The sequence below is a fragment of the Macaca nemestrina genome, chromosome 15 (genome assembly GCF_043159975.1).
Source record: "Macaca nemestrina isolate mMacNem1 chromosome 15, mMacNem.hap1, whole genome shotgun sequence".
Classification (NCBI taxonomy): domain Eukaryota; kingdom Metazoa; phylum Chordata; class Mammalia; order Primates; family Cercopithecidae; genus Macaca; species Macaca nemestrina.
In genome coordinates, this window is record NC_092139.1 from 2,095,748 (window position 1) to 2,111,995 (window position 16,248).

At 54.9% G+C, this 16,248-nt stretch overlaps 1 protein-coding gene across 7 annotated transcripts in view; it reads right to left on the bottom strand.

The window, feature by feature from the left end:
- Window positions 1-347: 347 nt before the first annotated feature.
- LOC105470522 (solute carrier organic anion transporter family member 4A1) overlaps window positions 348-16,248 on the bottom strand; it is a 37,414-nt gene continuing 21,513 nt past the window's right edge. For 3 of the 7 annotated variants that reach the window (XM_011722605.3, XM_011722609.3, XM_011722608.3), the window contains exons 6-13: window positions 15,207-15,361; window positions 14,138-14,236; window positions 13,794-13,989; window positions 12,502-12,667; window positions 12,229-12,401; window positions 11,876-11,940; window positions 11,360-11,508; window positions 8,429-8,699 (exon numbers count right to left, since the gene is read on the bottom strand). In XM_011722605.3, coding sequence (XP_011720907.2) covers window positions 8,556-8,699; window positions 11,360-11,508; window positions 11,876-11,940; window positions 12,229-12,401; window positions 12,502-12,667; window positions 13,794-13,989; window positions 14,138-14,236; window positions 15,207-15,361 — 1,147 coding nt within the window. In that variant the 3' untranslated portion in view covers window positions 8,429-8,555. Of the gene's footprint in view, window positions 1,269-2,986; window positions 3,125-8,428; window positions 8,700-11,359; window positions 11,509-11,875; window positions 11,941-12,228; window positions 12,402-12,501; window positions 12,668-13,793; window positions 13,990-14,137; window positions 14,237-15,206; window positions 15,362-16,248 lie in introns of those variants that run through there. The other 4 variants (XR_011613163.1, XM_011722606.3, XM_011722607.3 and 1 more) reach the window with 4 other exon arrangements.

Sequence of the window (16,248 nt, forward strand, 5' to 3'; positions counted from 1 at the left end):
CCTCTCCATCTGAAGAGCTGTGAACTGAAGAGTTATCTGCCCCTGACAAGCTAACACCAGTAGTGGGACAGACACAGACCACACTGTCGGCTCTCCTTTCAGAGAGCAGGGAGGGGAGAGGCACACAGCAGTCTCCTGGGCATGTGGTCCTGAAATTTGGGTGAGTGAAATTACTGGGCCGGGCTGAGGGCTCAGTCCTAGCTCAGGGGATGGCTCTCCAGGGCCGCCCTGCCATCTGAGCCCTCAGTTCCATCCTCTGGGTCAACCTTCCTTTTCCATAAAATTAGTTCATCCTTGTAGCTGAAAAGTTTTTGCAAACTGCCAAAACTCACCCAAGAAGAAACAGATAAAGTGAATAGTCCTGTATTTATTTAAAAAATGGATTTTTTTTTCAATGAAATCTTCTGAAAAAGAAATCTCCAGGTCTAGATGTCTTCATTAGTGAATTCTAAGTAACATCAATTTATTCAATCTCTTCTAACAAATATACAAATGGATGAGGGGCTGCAACTACCACACAGCCTGGTGATTTTACCCAGAGAGATAAGCTCATGTTCACACAAAGCCTGCACGTGGATATTCGAGCACAGCCAATACAGGAAACTGCACAGGAGATAAAAACAGCATACAGATTAATACACACGCACGCAAGTGTGTACACATGGCTTAATACATACACATGCGTGTGTACACACAGCTTAATACACACACACGAGTGTGTACAAATGGCTTAATACACACACACACGGTTGTGTACACATGGCTTAATAAACACACACACAAGTGGCACACACGGCTTAATATACACGTATACGAGTGAGTAGAAGCAGAACCACAGAATTGGAATAAGGTTGATAGGCTGGCTGTTTGTGATATCAAAGTACAGTTTTGTAGAATCTTACCATGGGGGAGACTGGGCAAAGTGTACAAGGGATCTCTTTGTATTGTTTATTTCTTACAGCTGCATAGAAGTCTAACATTACTTCAACTTAAAGAAAAGAAAGCCAGGAAGGGTGGCTCATGCCTATAATCCCTGCACTTTGGGAGGCCAAGGAAGGTGGATCAGATGAGCCCAGGAGTTACAGACCAGCCTGGGCAACAAAATTTACACAAATCATCTGGGTGTGGTGGTTTGTGCCTATAGTCCCAGCTACTCAGGATGCTGAAGTGGGAGGATCAGCTGAGCCTTGAGCCCGGGGAGGGTGAGCCTACAGTGAGGCGTGTTCATGCCACTGTACTCCAGCCCAGGTGACAGAGTGAGACCCTGTCTGGAAAAACACAAAGAGGATGAAACATTTCCCAAGTGATTTTATGAAGCCAGCATTACCCATATACCAGAACCAGATAAAGACAGTACAAGAAAATAAAACTAGACACCAATATCTTTCATGAATATAGACACAAAAATCCTTAACACAACACCAGAAATTGAATCCAGCAATATTTAAAAGCATAGCCCATGATTAAATGTGGTTTACCCCAGAGTGGGGGCAGTCCTAACATTCCGAAAGTGACCAGCGCAATCTGCCACATCAGCACTGAAGAAGATCTACTGCAGGGTTGTGTCAACAGACTCAGAAACAGCCATCGAAGCTCAACACCCATTTACAGTTTAAAAAAAAAAAACTGTCAGCAAACTAGAAATAGAAGGGGAACCTCTTTAACTGATAAAGGGCTTCTATTAAAAAAAATAGGCCGGGCGCGGTGGCTCAAGCCTGTAATCCCAGCACTTTGGGAGGCCGAGACGGGCGGATCACAAGGTCAGGAGATCGAGACCATCCTGGCTAACATGGTGAAACCCTGTCTCTACTAAAAATACAAAAAAAAAAAAAAAATTAGCTGGGTGAGGTGGCGGGCGCCTGTAGTCCCAGCTACTCGGGAGGCTGAGGCAGGAGAATGGCGTAAACCCGGGAGGCGGAGCTTGCAGTGAGCTGAGATCCGGCCACTGCACTCCAGCCTGGGCGACAGAGCGAGACTCCGTCTCAAAAAAAAAAAAATAAAAAATAAAAAAAAATAAAAATACGTGCAGCTAACATCACACTTCACACTGAGTGGTGGACTGTTTTCTCCTAAGGCGAGGAACACGTAAAGGATGCCTTCTCTCACCACTCCTATTTGACATTGTACTGGAGGTTCCAGCCAGTGCAATAAGGCAAGAAAAAGAAATGAAAGGAATATAGATTGGAGAGGAAGAAATAAAAACTCTCCCTCTTCACAGATGACATGGCTGTTTATGTAGAAATCCCACGGCATCTGCCCAAAAGTGGGCCTAGCAGGTTTCATGACACAGAGTCAGCACGCGGGACTCAACTGCAATCTCTCTACGCCAGCAGAGGGTGCTGGGAAATGAAATTGCAAATACAGCAGCAGTTTCTATGAACGTTCAACTCAGTCATTATGAAAACATGGTGGTTCCTATGGATGTTCCTCGGGTTCACCCCATCAGCCCAAATCTCGATCTACAAATCTTGTCAAGATGAGTCCTCCTCTCCTGGGGGCTTCCTGGGGGTTGCCCTGGAACACTTCCCTGAAGATTCTTAGAAACTCTGTGTTTCGTGTAGAGCGTCTTTAAGGTATACCCTCAAGATCCACGGCAGACCTTTCCTTTATTTGAGAGAGTCTATGAATAATTGCCTGAAATTTTTCTGCTGTTTTAACAGAGGAGTTTAGGGCCACACCCTTCACTCCCTCCTTAGACCCTCTGCTGCTGCTGTCGTCTGAGCCTGACATCCTTTCATTAATTTAAGGATCCTTTGCCACCTGGAGAATCTTGGAATGAAAAACAGTGTTTTTGATTTTATTTTTTAAGCCACTGTGCAGTAAAACTGGATTGTAAGAAGTGATTCTATAAACCAGGCCTGGTGGCTCACACCTGTAATCCCAGCACTTTGGGAGGCCGAGGCAGGAGGACGCTTGAACTCAGGAGTTCAAAACCAGCCCGGGCAACATAGCAAGACACCATATCTACAACAAATATAAAAATTACCTGGGTGTGGTGGTGCATGCCTGTAGTCCCAGCTACCTGGGAGGCTGAGGTGGGAAGATCACTTGAGACCAGGAGATCAAGGCTTCAGTGAGCCATGATTGTACCACTGCACTCCAACCTGAGTGGCTGAGTGAGAACCTGTATCAAAAAAAAAAAAAAGGAAAAAAAAAGGAATTTGACACATGTATGGATTTGTGGAACCATGCCCACCGTCAGGACACAGATCACTTCATGACCCAGAGCACCTCCGCCATGCTCCTTTCTTGTTTGCCTGAGATGGAGTCTTGCTCTGTTGCCCAGGCTGGAGTGCAGTGGTGTGATCTCGGCTCGCTGCAGCCTCTGCTTCCCAGGTTCAAGTGATTCTCCTGCCTCAGCCTCTGGAGTAGCTGGGATTATAGGCAGGCGCCACCAAGCCCTGCTAATTTTTGCATTTTTAGTAGAGATGGGATTTCATCATGTTGGCCAGGCTGGTCTCGAACTCCTGATCTCAAGTGATCTGCCTGCCTCGGCCTCCCAAAGTGCTGGCATTATGGGTGTGAGCCTCCCTGCCCAGCCCCAGGCTACTTTCAAAAGCCACACTTTCCTTTCCACCCCAGCCCCTGGCAGCAGCTGGTCTCCTCTCCATCCCTGCAGCTTTGCCTTTTGGAAGCTGTCGTGTAAATGAAACCATACACTACTAGCCTCTTGGGTCTGGTTCTTTTGCTCAGCATGGTGCCTCCCAGGTCCCTCCCTGTCGCATATTAACAGTGCCTCCCTTCACGGCTGAGTCCAGTGCGTGGCTGTGTGACGATCCTTTCAAGCCCCAGAGGACATTTGGGTGGTTTCCAATTTTGTTGATGATTGTGAAAATTTGCTTGAACCCGGGAGTAAGAGGCTGCAGCGAGCTGAGATTGCACCACTGCACTCCAGCCTGGGCGACAGAGCAAGACCCAGTCTCAAAAAAAAAAAAAAAGAATTGCGCTATAAAAAATATTTGTGTACAAGATGTTGTGTGAACATAATTTTGCCTTTCTCTAGGAGTGGAATTTCTGTGTTATAAGAAGGTGCGGGTCTAACTTTATAGTAAACCGTAGAGCTGGGTTCCTGAGCAGCCATATTGTTCTCCACATCCACCAGTGACGGGTGAGCATTCCAGCTACCCGAGCCTTCATCAGCACTTGGCACTGTCAACAGCTTTCTTTTAAATTCTGTTAAGTCCTGGCTTCTTTAATTTTATCTAAATTTTGCTTGAAAACTAAGGTTAAGAAACGAAACCCTCTCTTGTCCTCCTCACACAAAGCCTGCTGGTGTTCCCGCCTGGAGTCGCTACTCGCCGGGGCATCTGCACATTCTCTGCCTCTGTGTCCCCGCAGGCCTCAGCGCTGCATAACCTACTGTTCCTGTCCTCTGAGGCTCTCCCTTCCTCCAGCTTCCGTCAACCCTTGCCTCACTTTCCTTCAAGCCTTTACTGACAGCAGAGGCCCTCAGGCTTAACACAGCATCATTACTCCTTTCCTTTCCAAATCTGCAGGTGTGGCTAGTGGGAAGGGCTGATTCCCTCCCCTACAGGGGGAGTGGGCACAGAGAGCCCAGCTGGGGACTGGAGCACCCAAGACGGCACCCCCATCACGGCGAACTCGGCCTGAGAGCTGGTGCACAGAGCCAGGGCTCCCATGGTCTGGGCTTCCTCACAGCGTGGCACTGGGTTCCCACGGCGAGCGTGCCCAGAAGGCACTGACAGTAGAAGCTGTGTCACCTCTGCCACGAGGCAGTCCCAGTCGCCTGCCAGGGTCAAAGAGAGGGTGCACAGACCCCACCTCCAGCAGAGGGAATGGGACGTATTGTGGCTGTTGTTGGAAAATATCATCTGCCTCAGTGGGGTTGGAGTGTAGGTCTCTACGCCCCCTTCTTGCTTCCCGTCATCCTAAGGAAGTGAGCGGGGAGGGAGTTGGGGTGCCTCTGAACGTGGGGCCCACACATGCTCTCCTGGCAGAGCTGCGGTTATGGAACAGACACCAGAAGGTTATGGAATAGACACAGATACACCAACATATCTCCAGGGTCTACAGGAGTGAAAGCGCAGGGCAGGCAGTCAGCGACGAATGCATGGATGGATGGATTTAATAATAGCTTTACGGAGATACAAGTCACATCCCCAAATATTCACCTTTTAAAGCGTACAATTCGGTGTTTTAAGCGTGTTCACAGAGTTGTGCAACCATCAACATTATCTAACTCCGGAACATTTCATCACTGCACCAAGATGCCCTGCACCCATGACAGTCGCTCCCACCTCACCTTCCCCCAGCCCCTGGAACCACTAGTCCATTTTCTGTCTCTACAGATGGGTCCATTCCAGGCATTTCTTATAAAAGAATCACAAAACACGTCTGATTGACGGCCAAGCGAGACCCACCGTGTGGTCAGCCCATGTTGATTTAGCTACTCATCAGCCAGGTGACATTCAGGCTGGTTCACTTTTGGACTATTAGGAGCAATGTTGCCGTGAACCCTTGTATGCTTGTCTTTATGTGGACACGTGCTTTCATTTCTCTTGGGTAGATACCTAGGAATGGAATTGCTGGGTCTTCTGCTAATTCCATGGTTAACTTTTTGATGAACTGCCAAACTGTTTTCCAAAGTAGCTGTGCCATTTTTCCATTTTCCATTCCCACCCACAGTGTGTGAGGATTCCAAGTTCTCCACGACTTGTCGTTTTCTGGTTTCATTTGTTTGTTTGCTTTTTGTTTTTGATGCAGTCAGCACTGTGGCTTTGGTTTGCACTTTCCTGGGTGTCTGGGAAAATCTTGAGCATCTTCTCCTGGGCTCGTTGTCTTTTGTGATGAAATAAAATTCAAATCCTTTGCCCATTTTTAAATTGGATCATCCTTTAATTGCTGGGTTGTAGGAATTCTTCTTACATTCTGGATTCAATTCTTCTGATTATTTTGCGAAAGTCTTACGCTGCCACCCAGGCTAGAGTGCAGTGGCACAATCAGAGGATGATCTGGCCCCACACACGTGCGTGTGCGTGACTCTAGTTCCCCAACTCTGCCTAAAGGGCACTTTCCCGACAGCTCTTGCAGGGGGTGTGGCTAAGTTTGGGAGCGTCCATCACAACCGCCATACGATACACAAGGAGTCAGCTCTTGATGCATGGAGGAGGAAAGTGAATGACAGCAGGGACCCGTGGGCATGACCCGCTTAGGCATAAAGTGGATAAAGGCTTTCTAAAACACAGCCGACGCCCTGCCCATTACCAGGGCCGGGACTGTTTCCATTTTCTCCCTGGGCCTTTTGGCTTGTTCCTGCCTCAGGACCCTGGCACTTGTTTTTGTTTGTTTTTTACCTAAAATGTTCATCCCCTCCTGAGGTCTCAGCACATCACCTCCTCTGAGAAGCCTTCCCTGACTGCCCTAATGGCGCCCCCGGCCTCCCTGTAGGGAACCCTGTATCCACCCCTTTCCATCAGTTCTGGAGAAGAGGACCTCGTGTTGGCCTGGTGCCACTGTCTCTCCAGCACCTGGAATGGAGCCTGGCAGAGGTGCTCGGCAAACCCCTCCCGTCAGCAAACACTGCACGAAGATGTGCAAGGTGCCTGGATGGTGCCTCTGTGGCTCCTGGGCCTGCCCCGTGACCCTACCTGTCACTTGGGCTGAGTCCCCCTTGGGGTTCCAGGAGCCCACGCTGCCACTCAGCACGTGGCCAGGGTTGCCCCTGCCTGATCTGAAGACTGTGAGGACAAGAGTCGGTGGGCCAGCACCCTCATGCCTCTGGGGCTCCACTTCCTTTCTGTGAGGTGAGGTCAACCAGGTGACCGAGGGAAGGGGAGGCCCTGGAGTGGGGTGGGGTCCTCACTACAGAAGGAATCCAAGAGCAGACGCGTGGGAATCTCCAACCACACTGCAGCCTCTGGGGTGGGTCTTGGCACAGTGCTGAGTGAACACTCCAATCCCAAAGGTCCCACACTGGACGACTCCTGCAGGTAGCATTCTCGAGGCAGCCACGTTGCAGGTGGGGACTGGCTCAGTGCGTACAGGGGCAGGGATGCCTGGGAGGGTGGTGGGCATGGCATGAGGGGTTCCAGGTTCCAGGGAGCAGCTCTGCAGCCTGATCACCTGCACGCGTAGTAAACGGCAAAGCACTAGACACACCTGCCCACGCGGCTCACGGTGCGACCCTCATTGTGGTCACACAAGATGCAGCCACTGGGGAGGGGTGTGTGGCTGGGTGCCCCGGGAATGCCCCGCACAGGCCTCCTAGGGCTGCCGCTTTGTCCTGTGCACACCCTGAGTGCCCAGCCCCGGTCACCTGTCCGACACCCCTCCTGTTGTTCCCAGCACCTCTGGAGACCTGACCTGGGTCACTCGAGGCCCAGCCCTTGCTGAAGGGCCAAAGCCTGGATCAGCAGAGGGTAGAGAGGAGCTTCCCACCAGAGCAGAAACCCGCCCTCACATCCGACACTTCTGACGTCAGTCCTGCCCAGCCTGGTCACCGCATGGTCAGATCTGGACGTTCAGAGAAGGGTAACAGACTCCCCCAATCTCACAGGATGCGAGGGGTCAATGGCCTTCCCAGTACCCTGGCCTCGTGCTCGCTGTTTTCACCACCACCATCGCAGGGCCCCTCCATCCCATGGGGCAGCTCAAACTGCCTTTTCCTTGGTGCCCAAACCTCCCAGCCTTCTCCTGACCTCAGAGCATCACCCGGGGACACTGACCAGGATGAGGGCCTGTATCTCCCCTCATTCCCATGGGGCTCTCCCACTGGGGTCTGTGCCACCAGCAGCCCCCAGAGCCGCTCCACAGGCCTTGGAACCACGCAGCTGCCACCCGTGACCCACCACCCTCCTGGGATGAGGCGTGGCTGTCCGAGGGCCTTGCAAACGAGAGGGCCTGTGCTGGCTCCCGTGCACGCGTGCATACACATACACACGCGCGCGCGCACACACACACACACACATTTCAGTGTTAACAGCAGCTGCCGGCCACTTCTGTCCTCAGTCCCAATGTGCAAAGACAGAGCTCAGGTCATTCACGGAAGTGTCCGGGGCGGGGACCCAGGCTTGAAGCCTGAGGCTGAACTGGAGGCGGGAGCCGGTCTCCGTTGGAGCACACAGTCCCAAAGACCATACCAAGGATGGCGAGACCACCAAACTCTGCAAACTCATAGAAATAAAGCACACGGTATGGGGACACAGGCTTAAATACAAAATATATTTAGATATGCACAGCTTTCACTGAGGACACACAAGCCTTCCTTGGGTTGCAGGCCCGCACCCTCCCAGTGGGATTCAGCCCCTCAGAGCTTGCCCTCACACATACCACACACGATCAGGTATAAAATACATTCTATAAATATCTTCTGATGCAAAATATGTGTCCATAAATATATGTTTGTGCAAGTTCCTCCCACCCACTGAAGGGCTGTACAGCTCGGGACAGGAGTTCACAGCTGACTTTAAACCACAGGTTAACTAGAAGGTTGCAGGTCAAATAGAAGTTTCCACGTGATTGCATCACCCAAGGGCACCGGTCTGTCATCAGGAAATGCTGAGTGCCTGCTGTGGCCGGGTGGGCGTGGGCGGTGGTCAGATGCTGCTCTGGAGCTGGCTATCTGTGGCACTGCCAGGGGCCGAGGACTGGCTGGGCAGACAAGCTTCCAGGCCATCTGAAGACTCCGACAGGGGCTTGTATAAACAGCAGGCTGTGGCAAAGAAGAGGACGCCCAGCACCTGTGGAGAGAGGAGCCCACCAGACCTTGCTGGAAGCCCGGCCAGACCTCTGGACGCTGGTGGCCTGTCCCGGGCCTGTCCCTGCCCTAGCCTGCAGCGCCCTCGCCAGGCCACGGAAACCCATCCTGCTCGGACAGCGTCTCCCCCGTATAACCGGTTTGTAGCGTAGACACCAACACTGTTAAAGAGGGAACGAAGCACACCCTTTGAAAACAGGCACAGGACTGGGGGGCTTGGCATGGGTTGGATGTTGCCAGACACCTGTGAATGGGAACTTTCTTGGAAACAGGGCCTTTGCAAATGTAATTAAGGATTTGAGATGTCATCCTGGATCTAAGGTGGGTCCTAAATCCAATGACTGGTGTCCTCACGAGAGAAAGGAGAGGAAGACGAGGCAGGGACAGAGAGAAAGGCCAACGCAGCTGCAGACAGAGCCAGAGCGCAGAAGGAGCCAGCCCTGCCCCCACCTTGATTCTGACTTCGGCGTCAGACCTGTGAGTGAGTCTGGCTCTGCTATGCTAGGCCACCCCATTTGTGGTCGTTTGTCGTGGCGGCCACAGAAACCTCACACAGAGCCAGTTGCTGGTTGCCGGTCGCCACCACAGCCCGGATTCAAGCCCGGGTGCCGCCATCATGGGCAGTTCTTAACCTTCAGGGTCTTGGTTTGTCAACGAGGGGCCGCACCGACTTTGCAGGGCGAGAGGACGATGTGGCAGGAAACCCACGTGGGCCCCAAAGGCGGTACGGTCCAAGCGCGGATGCTGCCGCAGTGCCCACGCACAGTACATGTGCCCACTACGGTTTCCACGCTGGGCGTGGGCCAGGAACACCCACTGTGCCTCCTGGAGCGTCAGCCTGGCTGATGGCCCCGAGCCTGCATTCAGGGAGTGCGGCTGTTCTGACTCGGTGCGGGACAAAGTGGAACGTGAGGGTGTTCGTAAGGAGACACTGTGCTCCCCCCGCTAAAATTAACACGGACGCAGGCGCTGCCGAGGCCAACTCTGACCCCCTGGACACGGCTCCCGCTGGCTGTGCTGAGCCCGGGGGATGGTTACGTGTGGAGGGCTCTCAGCCTGCTGCTCCCGGACAAGGGATGCATCCAACAGACACACCCTGGGAACGTACAGCAGCCCCGTCATCGCAGACACTGAGACCCCTGTGGACGCGTGAGTCGAGGGTGGTCCTCAGCCCAGCCAAGGAACCACACATTCTCATGAAGGAAGCGCCTCCGGCTTCCCGCTGGCAGAGCCGAACGGCAGCGTCAGTGGTCCGGTGCTTTGGGGCCACGGCTAGGTAAATAAGGGTGGCTGGAACACGGCACTGCGATACGGTGATGGGGGATGTGGTAACCACACCGGCTAAGTGATTATCAGGTGGTGGTGTGGACAGCCTGGACGCGATGGACAAAGGTTATGTCTTATGAAGTCATTTGGTCAATTTCCTGATGCACACATGCCTTTGGGCCTCCCCAAACATCGCCACTCCCTGAGCAGAGATGCGCCTGACAGACAGTCGTCCGTTATTTGATGCCAAAGTGAAAGGCGTATCACACAGGGCTTGGGCCTTAGGATCCAGTATCCCCAAAGCTCCCTGCAGAATAATTGCTGACCTTGCCTTCTTCCAAAGTTGGACAAAGGGAGAATGCGAGTCCTGGGCAGGACAGATCAAGATTTCACCAGACTGTGCAGAATGGCACATGCTTTAAAAGTTATGAACTGTTTGCTTCTGGAATTTCCTATTTAATATATTCAGACTGTGGTTGACCTCGGGTAACTGAAACCGTGGAAAGTGAAACCTCAGATGAGGGGGAAACCAAGGTATATTTCTCTTTAAATTGACCCACTCTGCTTCTCTCCAGGGCCACGCAAGGCCCTGCTCAGACTCACCTATTTTCTGTTAATCCCAGGGGAGGTGAACCAGCTGGGCTCCTTCCCTTTCTCTAACCTCCCTCCCGGAAAGCCTGAGGCCAGGGGTTCCTGCAGGATCAACTTTCCTGGGTCTGTCACCCAAGGAAGAGCGTGAAGATCCTCTGAACAGCTGGCCCTGGGACCGCATTCTATTTAGAAGGTTTTGTGCTTTATCCTCTAACGGGGGCAAATTCCAAACACAAATACTGCGCTTCCTCCCAGGTAGCATATGCCAGAAGTCACAACAGAAAGTTTGTTAGCTTGAAAAATGAGGGCCAGGCTAAGAGATCCAATGGAATTCAAGGTGCACTGAGCATGGAGAGGCTACAACCTACCGGCTGGTCCCCCAGACCAAGGCCCGGAGCGGACCAGCTAATCCAGCCGCTCTAATGAAAGGAGCTGCTTATTTCTGCAAAGCTTTTGGTTAACAGGCACCCCAGGCACAGGCAAGACCACACTGCGGAGGGGCAGCCCCGGGAGGCGGGAGAGGGAGCAGCACCTGCGCCTGGGCTTTGCAGGAGCTGCTGGGGACCTGGACAGTGAACCCCAGGGGGAGGCCCTGCGGTCGGCCTGCCTCCCTCCACAACCAGCTCATGAGGAGTCGGGGAAGGGCCCCTTCTAGAAACTGGCTGTGAGGACATCTGTGATGTACTGGGCTGTGGTCCAAGCTGTGGAAAGATGACGGAGTGTCTGGAGCCCCCAGCCACCCTCAGAGCAGACCCTCCCCTCCGTCCCTCCCCTGGGCCTGCTCACCTTGTACAGGAGCCCCATGATGAGGATGTAGTGGCTCATGGCCGAGTTCTGGTACACCAAGCAGGAGCCCTGCTGGCCACACTGGTCCTGCCACAGCAGACAGGCCTTGTCGATCACCCAGCCGAAGGCGATGGGCCCCGGGATGCCCCCTGTGGAGAGAAGCCCACTCAGCACCCACACTCCCGGTGGGCAGGGGGCAAGGCAGGGGGCGGGCAGCCAAGAGGCCTGGAATACTGGCCGTTGGAGTTCTCAGCGGGTGCAAAGGGGCTTAAATGTTCCTTTCTTTGGAGATTCGGCATTGGGGCTGGGAGTTTCCCATGGTCTCCCAGGGAAAGCCTTTGGGCAAATAAATGACGATGGGCCCCTCTAGTGGACAGTTAGGGAATGGAACCCTTCCCAGGCAGGCACAGCCTCCTGCTGGGAAGCACATCCACTTGGTGGTTAGACACTTGCCCATGCCCTTGTGCAGTGAGCACACTGCACAACTGACCATGGCTTCCTCACACTGCACAGTACCTAGTATTCTAACTACAATCCACTGGATTCCCAGGGCAAAGGATCTCTGAGGGTCACGGACACATCTGCAATAGAAAACCGCAGCATCAGCACCACAGAAGTGGGGTTGCATGCCAAGTCACCCCCCAGGCCAGCGGCCTCCTGGCCCAGCCCCCAGCCACATCGTCACCTCCCCAAGCGAGAAGCCCCTCATCAGAGGTCAGAGACAGTGAGGTCTCTCCCGCCACCAGTGACAGGCCCGCTTAGCAGGGGCCTGGGTGTTTCCCGGAGCGCTCCCGTCTCAGGATCCGCAGAGCTCTGCTCGGGGTGCTGCAAGGAAAGCGCTGGACAAGCGCACACCCGGCCCCGCTTACCGTAGAGTTGCCGTTAGTGCAGGAATGCTGCTGAGGAATGTAAAGAAAATTACAACGAATATGAAAACCAGAAGGAGGGGCTTTCTCTGACAAGTTGAAGTGCATTTCCCTGCAGTGGCATGGCCAAAACCAGAGGAAACATTCTGAGGGATACAGCTACAGTCTCGGTACACCTGGGAAGCCCAACAATAGCGCCGATTACAAGGGGAAGGCACGGGGGCCCCTTCCCAGGGTCCAGGGGAGGACGGGGCAGTAGGCAGCGGCCTCACTCACCTTCTGGCCATCCACATTCATCTCAGTGGCTGCAGGGCACCCCGCATGGCACAGCGAGAAGTACATGAGGCCGTCTGAGCCACACACAGGGCTGTAGTGCTCCGGCTGGCAGCCGCAGGCAGTGTTGCAGGGCGCCGTTAGGTTCAGGTGGCCTTCGGGCAGGAGGCTGCAGAAGGCGGACAAGCGGGTGGTGGGGCCCAGGCCAGAGCCATGCTGGAGCCCGGCAGGCACAGGGTCAGCCTTGAGGCTCATCCCCATGCAGCCTGCATTTTGGATCTACAAACTTGCCAAGCTTGCACCACCCCCAGCACTCACGCTAGGCACTGCCTTCTGGTGATAAAATGGTTTTTCCTTCTCACGCAAGGTAGGTACCTCCGTGCCCCCCAGCACCGTCTGCCTGACACACAGCCCCTTTCCCTAGTTCATTTGTTTCTGGACAGGCAACACATTCACGCGGATCAAATGCAAACATTAAGAGCAAGTGAGCGCCAGGTACACAAAGGCGGCCTCGCAGCCCCAGCCCCACCCCAGTCCTCGGTTCTCCAGCCACAGGCTGGCCGTGTGTTTGCAGGAGTCATCTGCACGTACACGCCCCCCGCCGGTCACAAACGTCTGCACTTCTCCCTTGAATCAGAGCACACCATGCCCATTGTCCAACTCCTTCCTTTTCCCCCTTCACGGTGTGTCTTGGCAGTGGCCCAGGATGAGCTTCCTCCATTCCTTTGCGGGCAGGGCCTCTATTGTGAGGACAGCATAGTAACTCCGTCCACCCTGATGACTCTTAGGTTGTTTCCGATAATGACACAACGACCACTTTGTGCTTCTCGGTCTTGCACGGCGTCTGTAGGTGCACTCCCGGGGCCCGCAGGGCAGCGCCGAGGTGCAGGCTACCTGCATGTATTTTGGATATTCCCTAATTGCCACCTGACCAGCAGGTCCCCCTCCCACTTCCAGCACACGGCAACGCTGGGAGCGCATCCTGGGACACTACATCACTGACAGAGACCAGCCTTGAGGACCCCAAACACTGGGGCTGCTGTTCCATTTGACAGAGCAGAGGGCTGAGGCCCAGAGATACATATGACTGCCCAGGGGCACAGCCGGGACCTGAGCGCAGATGCTTCTGATGGCTGGCATGGCACACTTTCACGTGGATGCTGCCCTTGCTGCTGTCCTGCGACGTAGCCCTTTCCAAAAACCACCTCCCCCAAGTGCTGCACCCTTCCTCCTCCAACCAGGGACCACAGGTGCTCAGGGCCCCGACTCAAATCCAGGTGCCACCTGGCCCTCACCTCCTGCTGTAGCTGGCTGTGACGCCCGCCATGGGCACACCGGGGCAGTGGAGGGAGAAGACGAGGATGCCCAGCAGGCTGACGACGGTGCAGAACAGGCAGAACTTGATGACCGCGGAGCCCCGGAGCCTGAGCTTGTTCACAAAGAAGCCACCCAGGAAGGTGCCGCCACCGCCCGCTGGCACCACCAGGTACCCTGGGGAGAGGGAGGGACTCAGCCAGGGACTCAGGCAGGAGACGGTGGTGGGAGAGGGCGGCACATCAGCCGGGTCCACTTTACAGGTGGGGAAACTGAGGCACAGAGGTATCAATTCCTGCCTGCATGGCAGCACTCGACCCCACACCTGAGCGCTCAGCTGCTGCTGGAGTCCCAGGAGGGACCTCTGTCCAGGGTCTGCAGCGAGGACGCCTCAGAGGCCTAAAGACGCAGGGCATGGGCAGGGCTGCGGGAAGAGGAGAGTCCAGAATGCTCCAAGGTCAGCAGCCCATATCCCAGCAGGAAGCCAATGACTCCTCCAGTGCCCGCCCAGGGCAGCTACACCCCCTCCTGCCGCAGGGGCCTCTGCCGAGTCCCCACAGGCTGTGACACGGACATTTGTCAAAGCCTGAGTGGCCACCATCAGTACAAAATTAGGATTAGCTGACACCCCTCTTCTGGGCCAAGTGGGGAGGGGAAAGGATGGGAGGGGAAAGGATGGGAGGGGACAGGTTTGGGGGGACTGGTGGGGAGGTTCTCCAAGGGGCAGTACAGCTGACCTCTGGGGGTCTGCTGAGTGTGGGAGTGTGGGCTTATGAGGTCAGCCTGGAGGGGCCAGGCCTGGAGGGGCCTGTGGGGAAGGGAGGGGAACCCTCATCTGACACCCTCTTCTTATCTAGATGATAGGCCCTGGAAGGGCAGAGCATGGTAGATTGGCCGAGGTGGCCCACGTGCCATGGCCCAGGGTACCTGTGAATGCTGGCAGGAGGAGGAGCTGAGGAGGGGTCCCCACTTTCTGCAGACCAGCCCAGCCTAAGAAGGCCAGCCTGCCTCTGGCACCGAGAAACCCCCAGCTGCACTGTCCCAGGAGGTCCTGAGGCACCAGCACCCGCTCACAGAACCACCAGGTCCAAACCCTTCCTGCACCAAGTCACAGAAGCCAAGGCCGGTTGGCGAGTGGATGGAGCCTACCCCGGACCCTTCCACCTAGAAAGCATATCCCACAAAGAGGGTGGGACCTCCATCCCCCAGGCCTGTGGACAGGGTCGCTCAGCCCCCGTGGCGCTCTCCACACCTGCTCTGGCTGGTAGGGGGAGGGCAGCACTCGCTGCCAGGTACCCTGTCCGGGTCTTCCTAGAAGATGTCCTCAAGGATTCTTCGCTTCTCTGAGAACTGACACAAAAGCAGAGGACCCCCAAGATCCAGAGTTTTCTCACCAAACAAGGTGGCAGCTTCCGAGGCACTCAGGCTGAACTGGGACTCCAAGAACTTGGGGCTAAACGTGGACATGCCGGTGATGAGTGTGGCCTCAGTGGCTCCAGCCAGGCACAGCAGGATGAACGTGGGGTTCTTCAGGAGGAGCCAGATGGAGCTGGGCAGAGGTGAGGGTGTGGAGACCGAGGGTCAGAGTGGGCCAGACCCAGGGTGCGAGGAGCCTGCTGTTCCTGAGGCTGTCACCTCCCCGCTCTGAGCACAAAGGGCCCCAATTTTGACAGGCAGTAGAGTGGGGTACAGGCAGGTGGGGGATACCCATATTTATTCCAGAGAAACCCAGAGGGTGTCAGGCTGAGCCTGTGGCCCACTTGTCTAGAAAGCTGCAGCCCCTGATTAGGGAAAAACCTTATCAGTGCCTTGGCCAGAGCTTCAGCTCAGGTGGGCAGACCCCCCCAAGTAACCCAGGACCCTGTTCCATCACGGGCCAGCAGCAGGGCCTGAAAAAGGGAACTGCCTGGGGGAGGCAGAGGCCAAGTCCAGGACTGGATAGGCCCCGGGATAGGGAACGGAGTCACCCGGAGTCACCAAGAGGTGCAGCCAGTCCTTAACCACCAGCCCCCGGGAGAAGTGGGATTGGAATCCTCCATCCAAGGAGCCCCTGGGTGGACCCAGCTGGCTTGGTTTGCACTTGGGGGCCACCGAGTCCTCAACCAGGGCGATTCCTTGGTGCATGCACCTGGGGCCCTGGGGGGAACTGTGGGAACTCTGAGCCCTGTCTGGCCCTGAGGACTCAGCCTTTATATCTGCCTGTTGCAGTCCTGGCTGTGGGGTCTCAGGACGAGGACACGCCCCTCTGGAAGCTGGGAAGGCCTCAAGTCAGGCCTTGCAGTTTCTAACCCAGGTGGTGGCTGACAGCAGTGCATCGGGGCTCCCCATCCCTGCACACGGGGCCCTGGTGGGTGGATGGGGGTCCTCCCCGATTTTGTTAGCATTGGAGGGCCGAGCAGGGCTAACTCCCAACTGCTGCTTAAGCACGCAAGATGC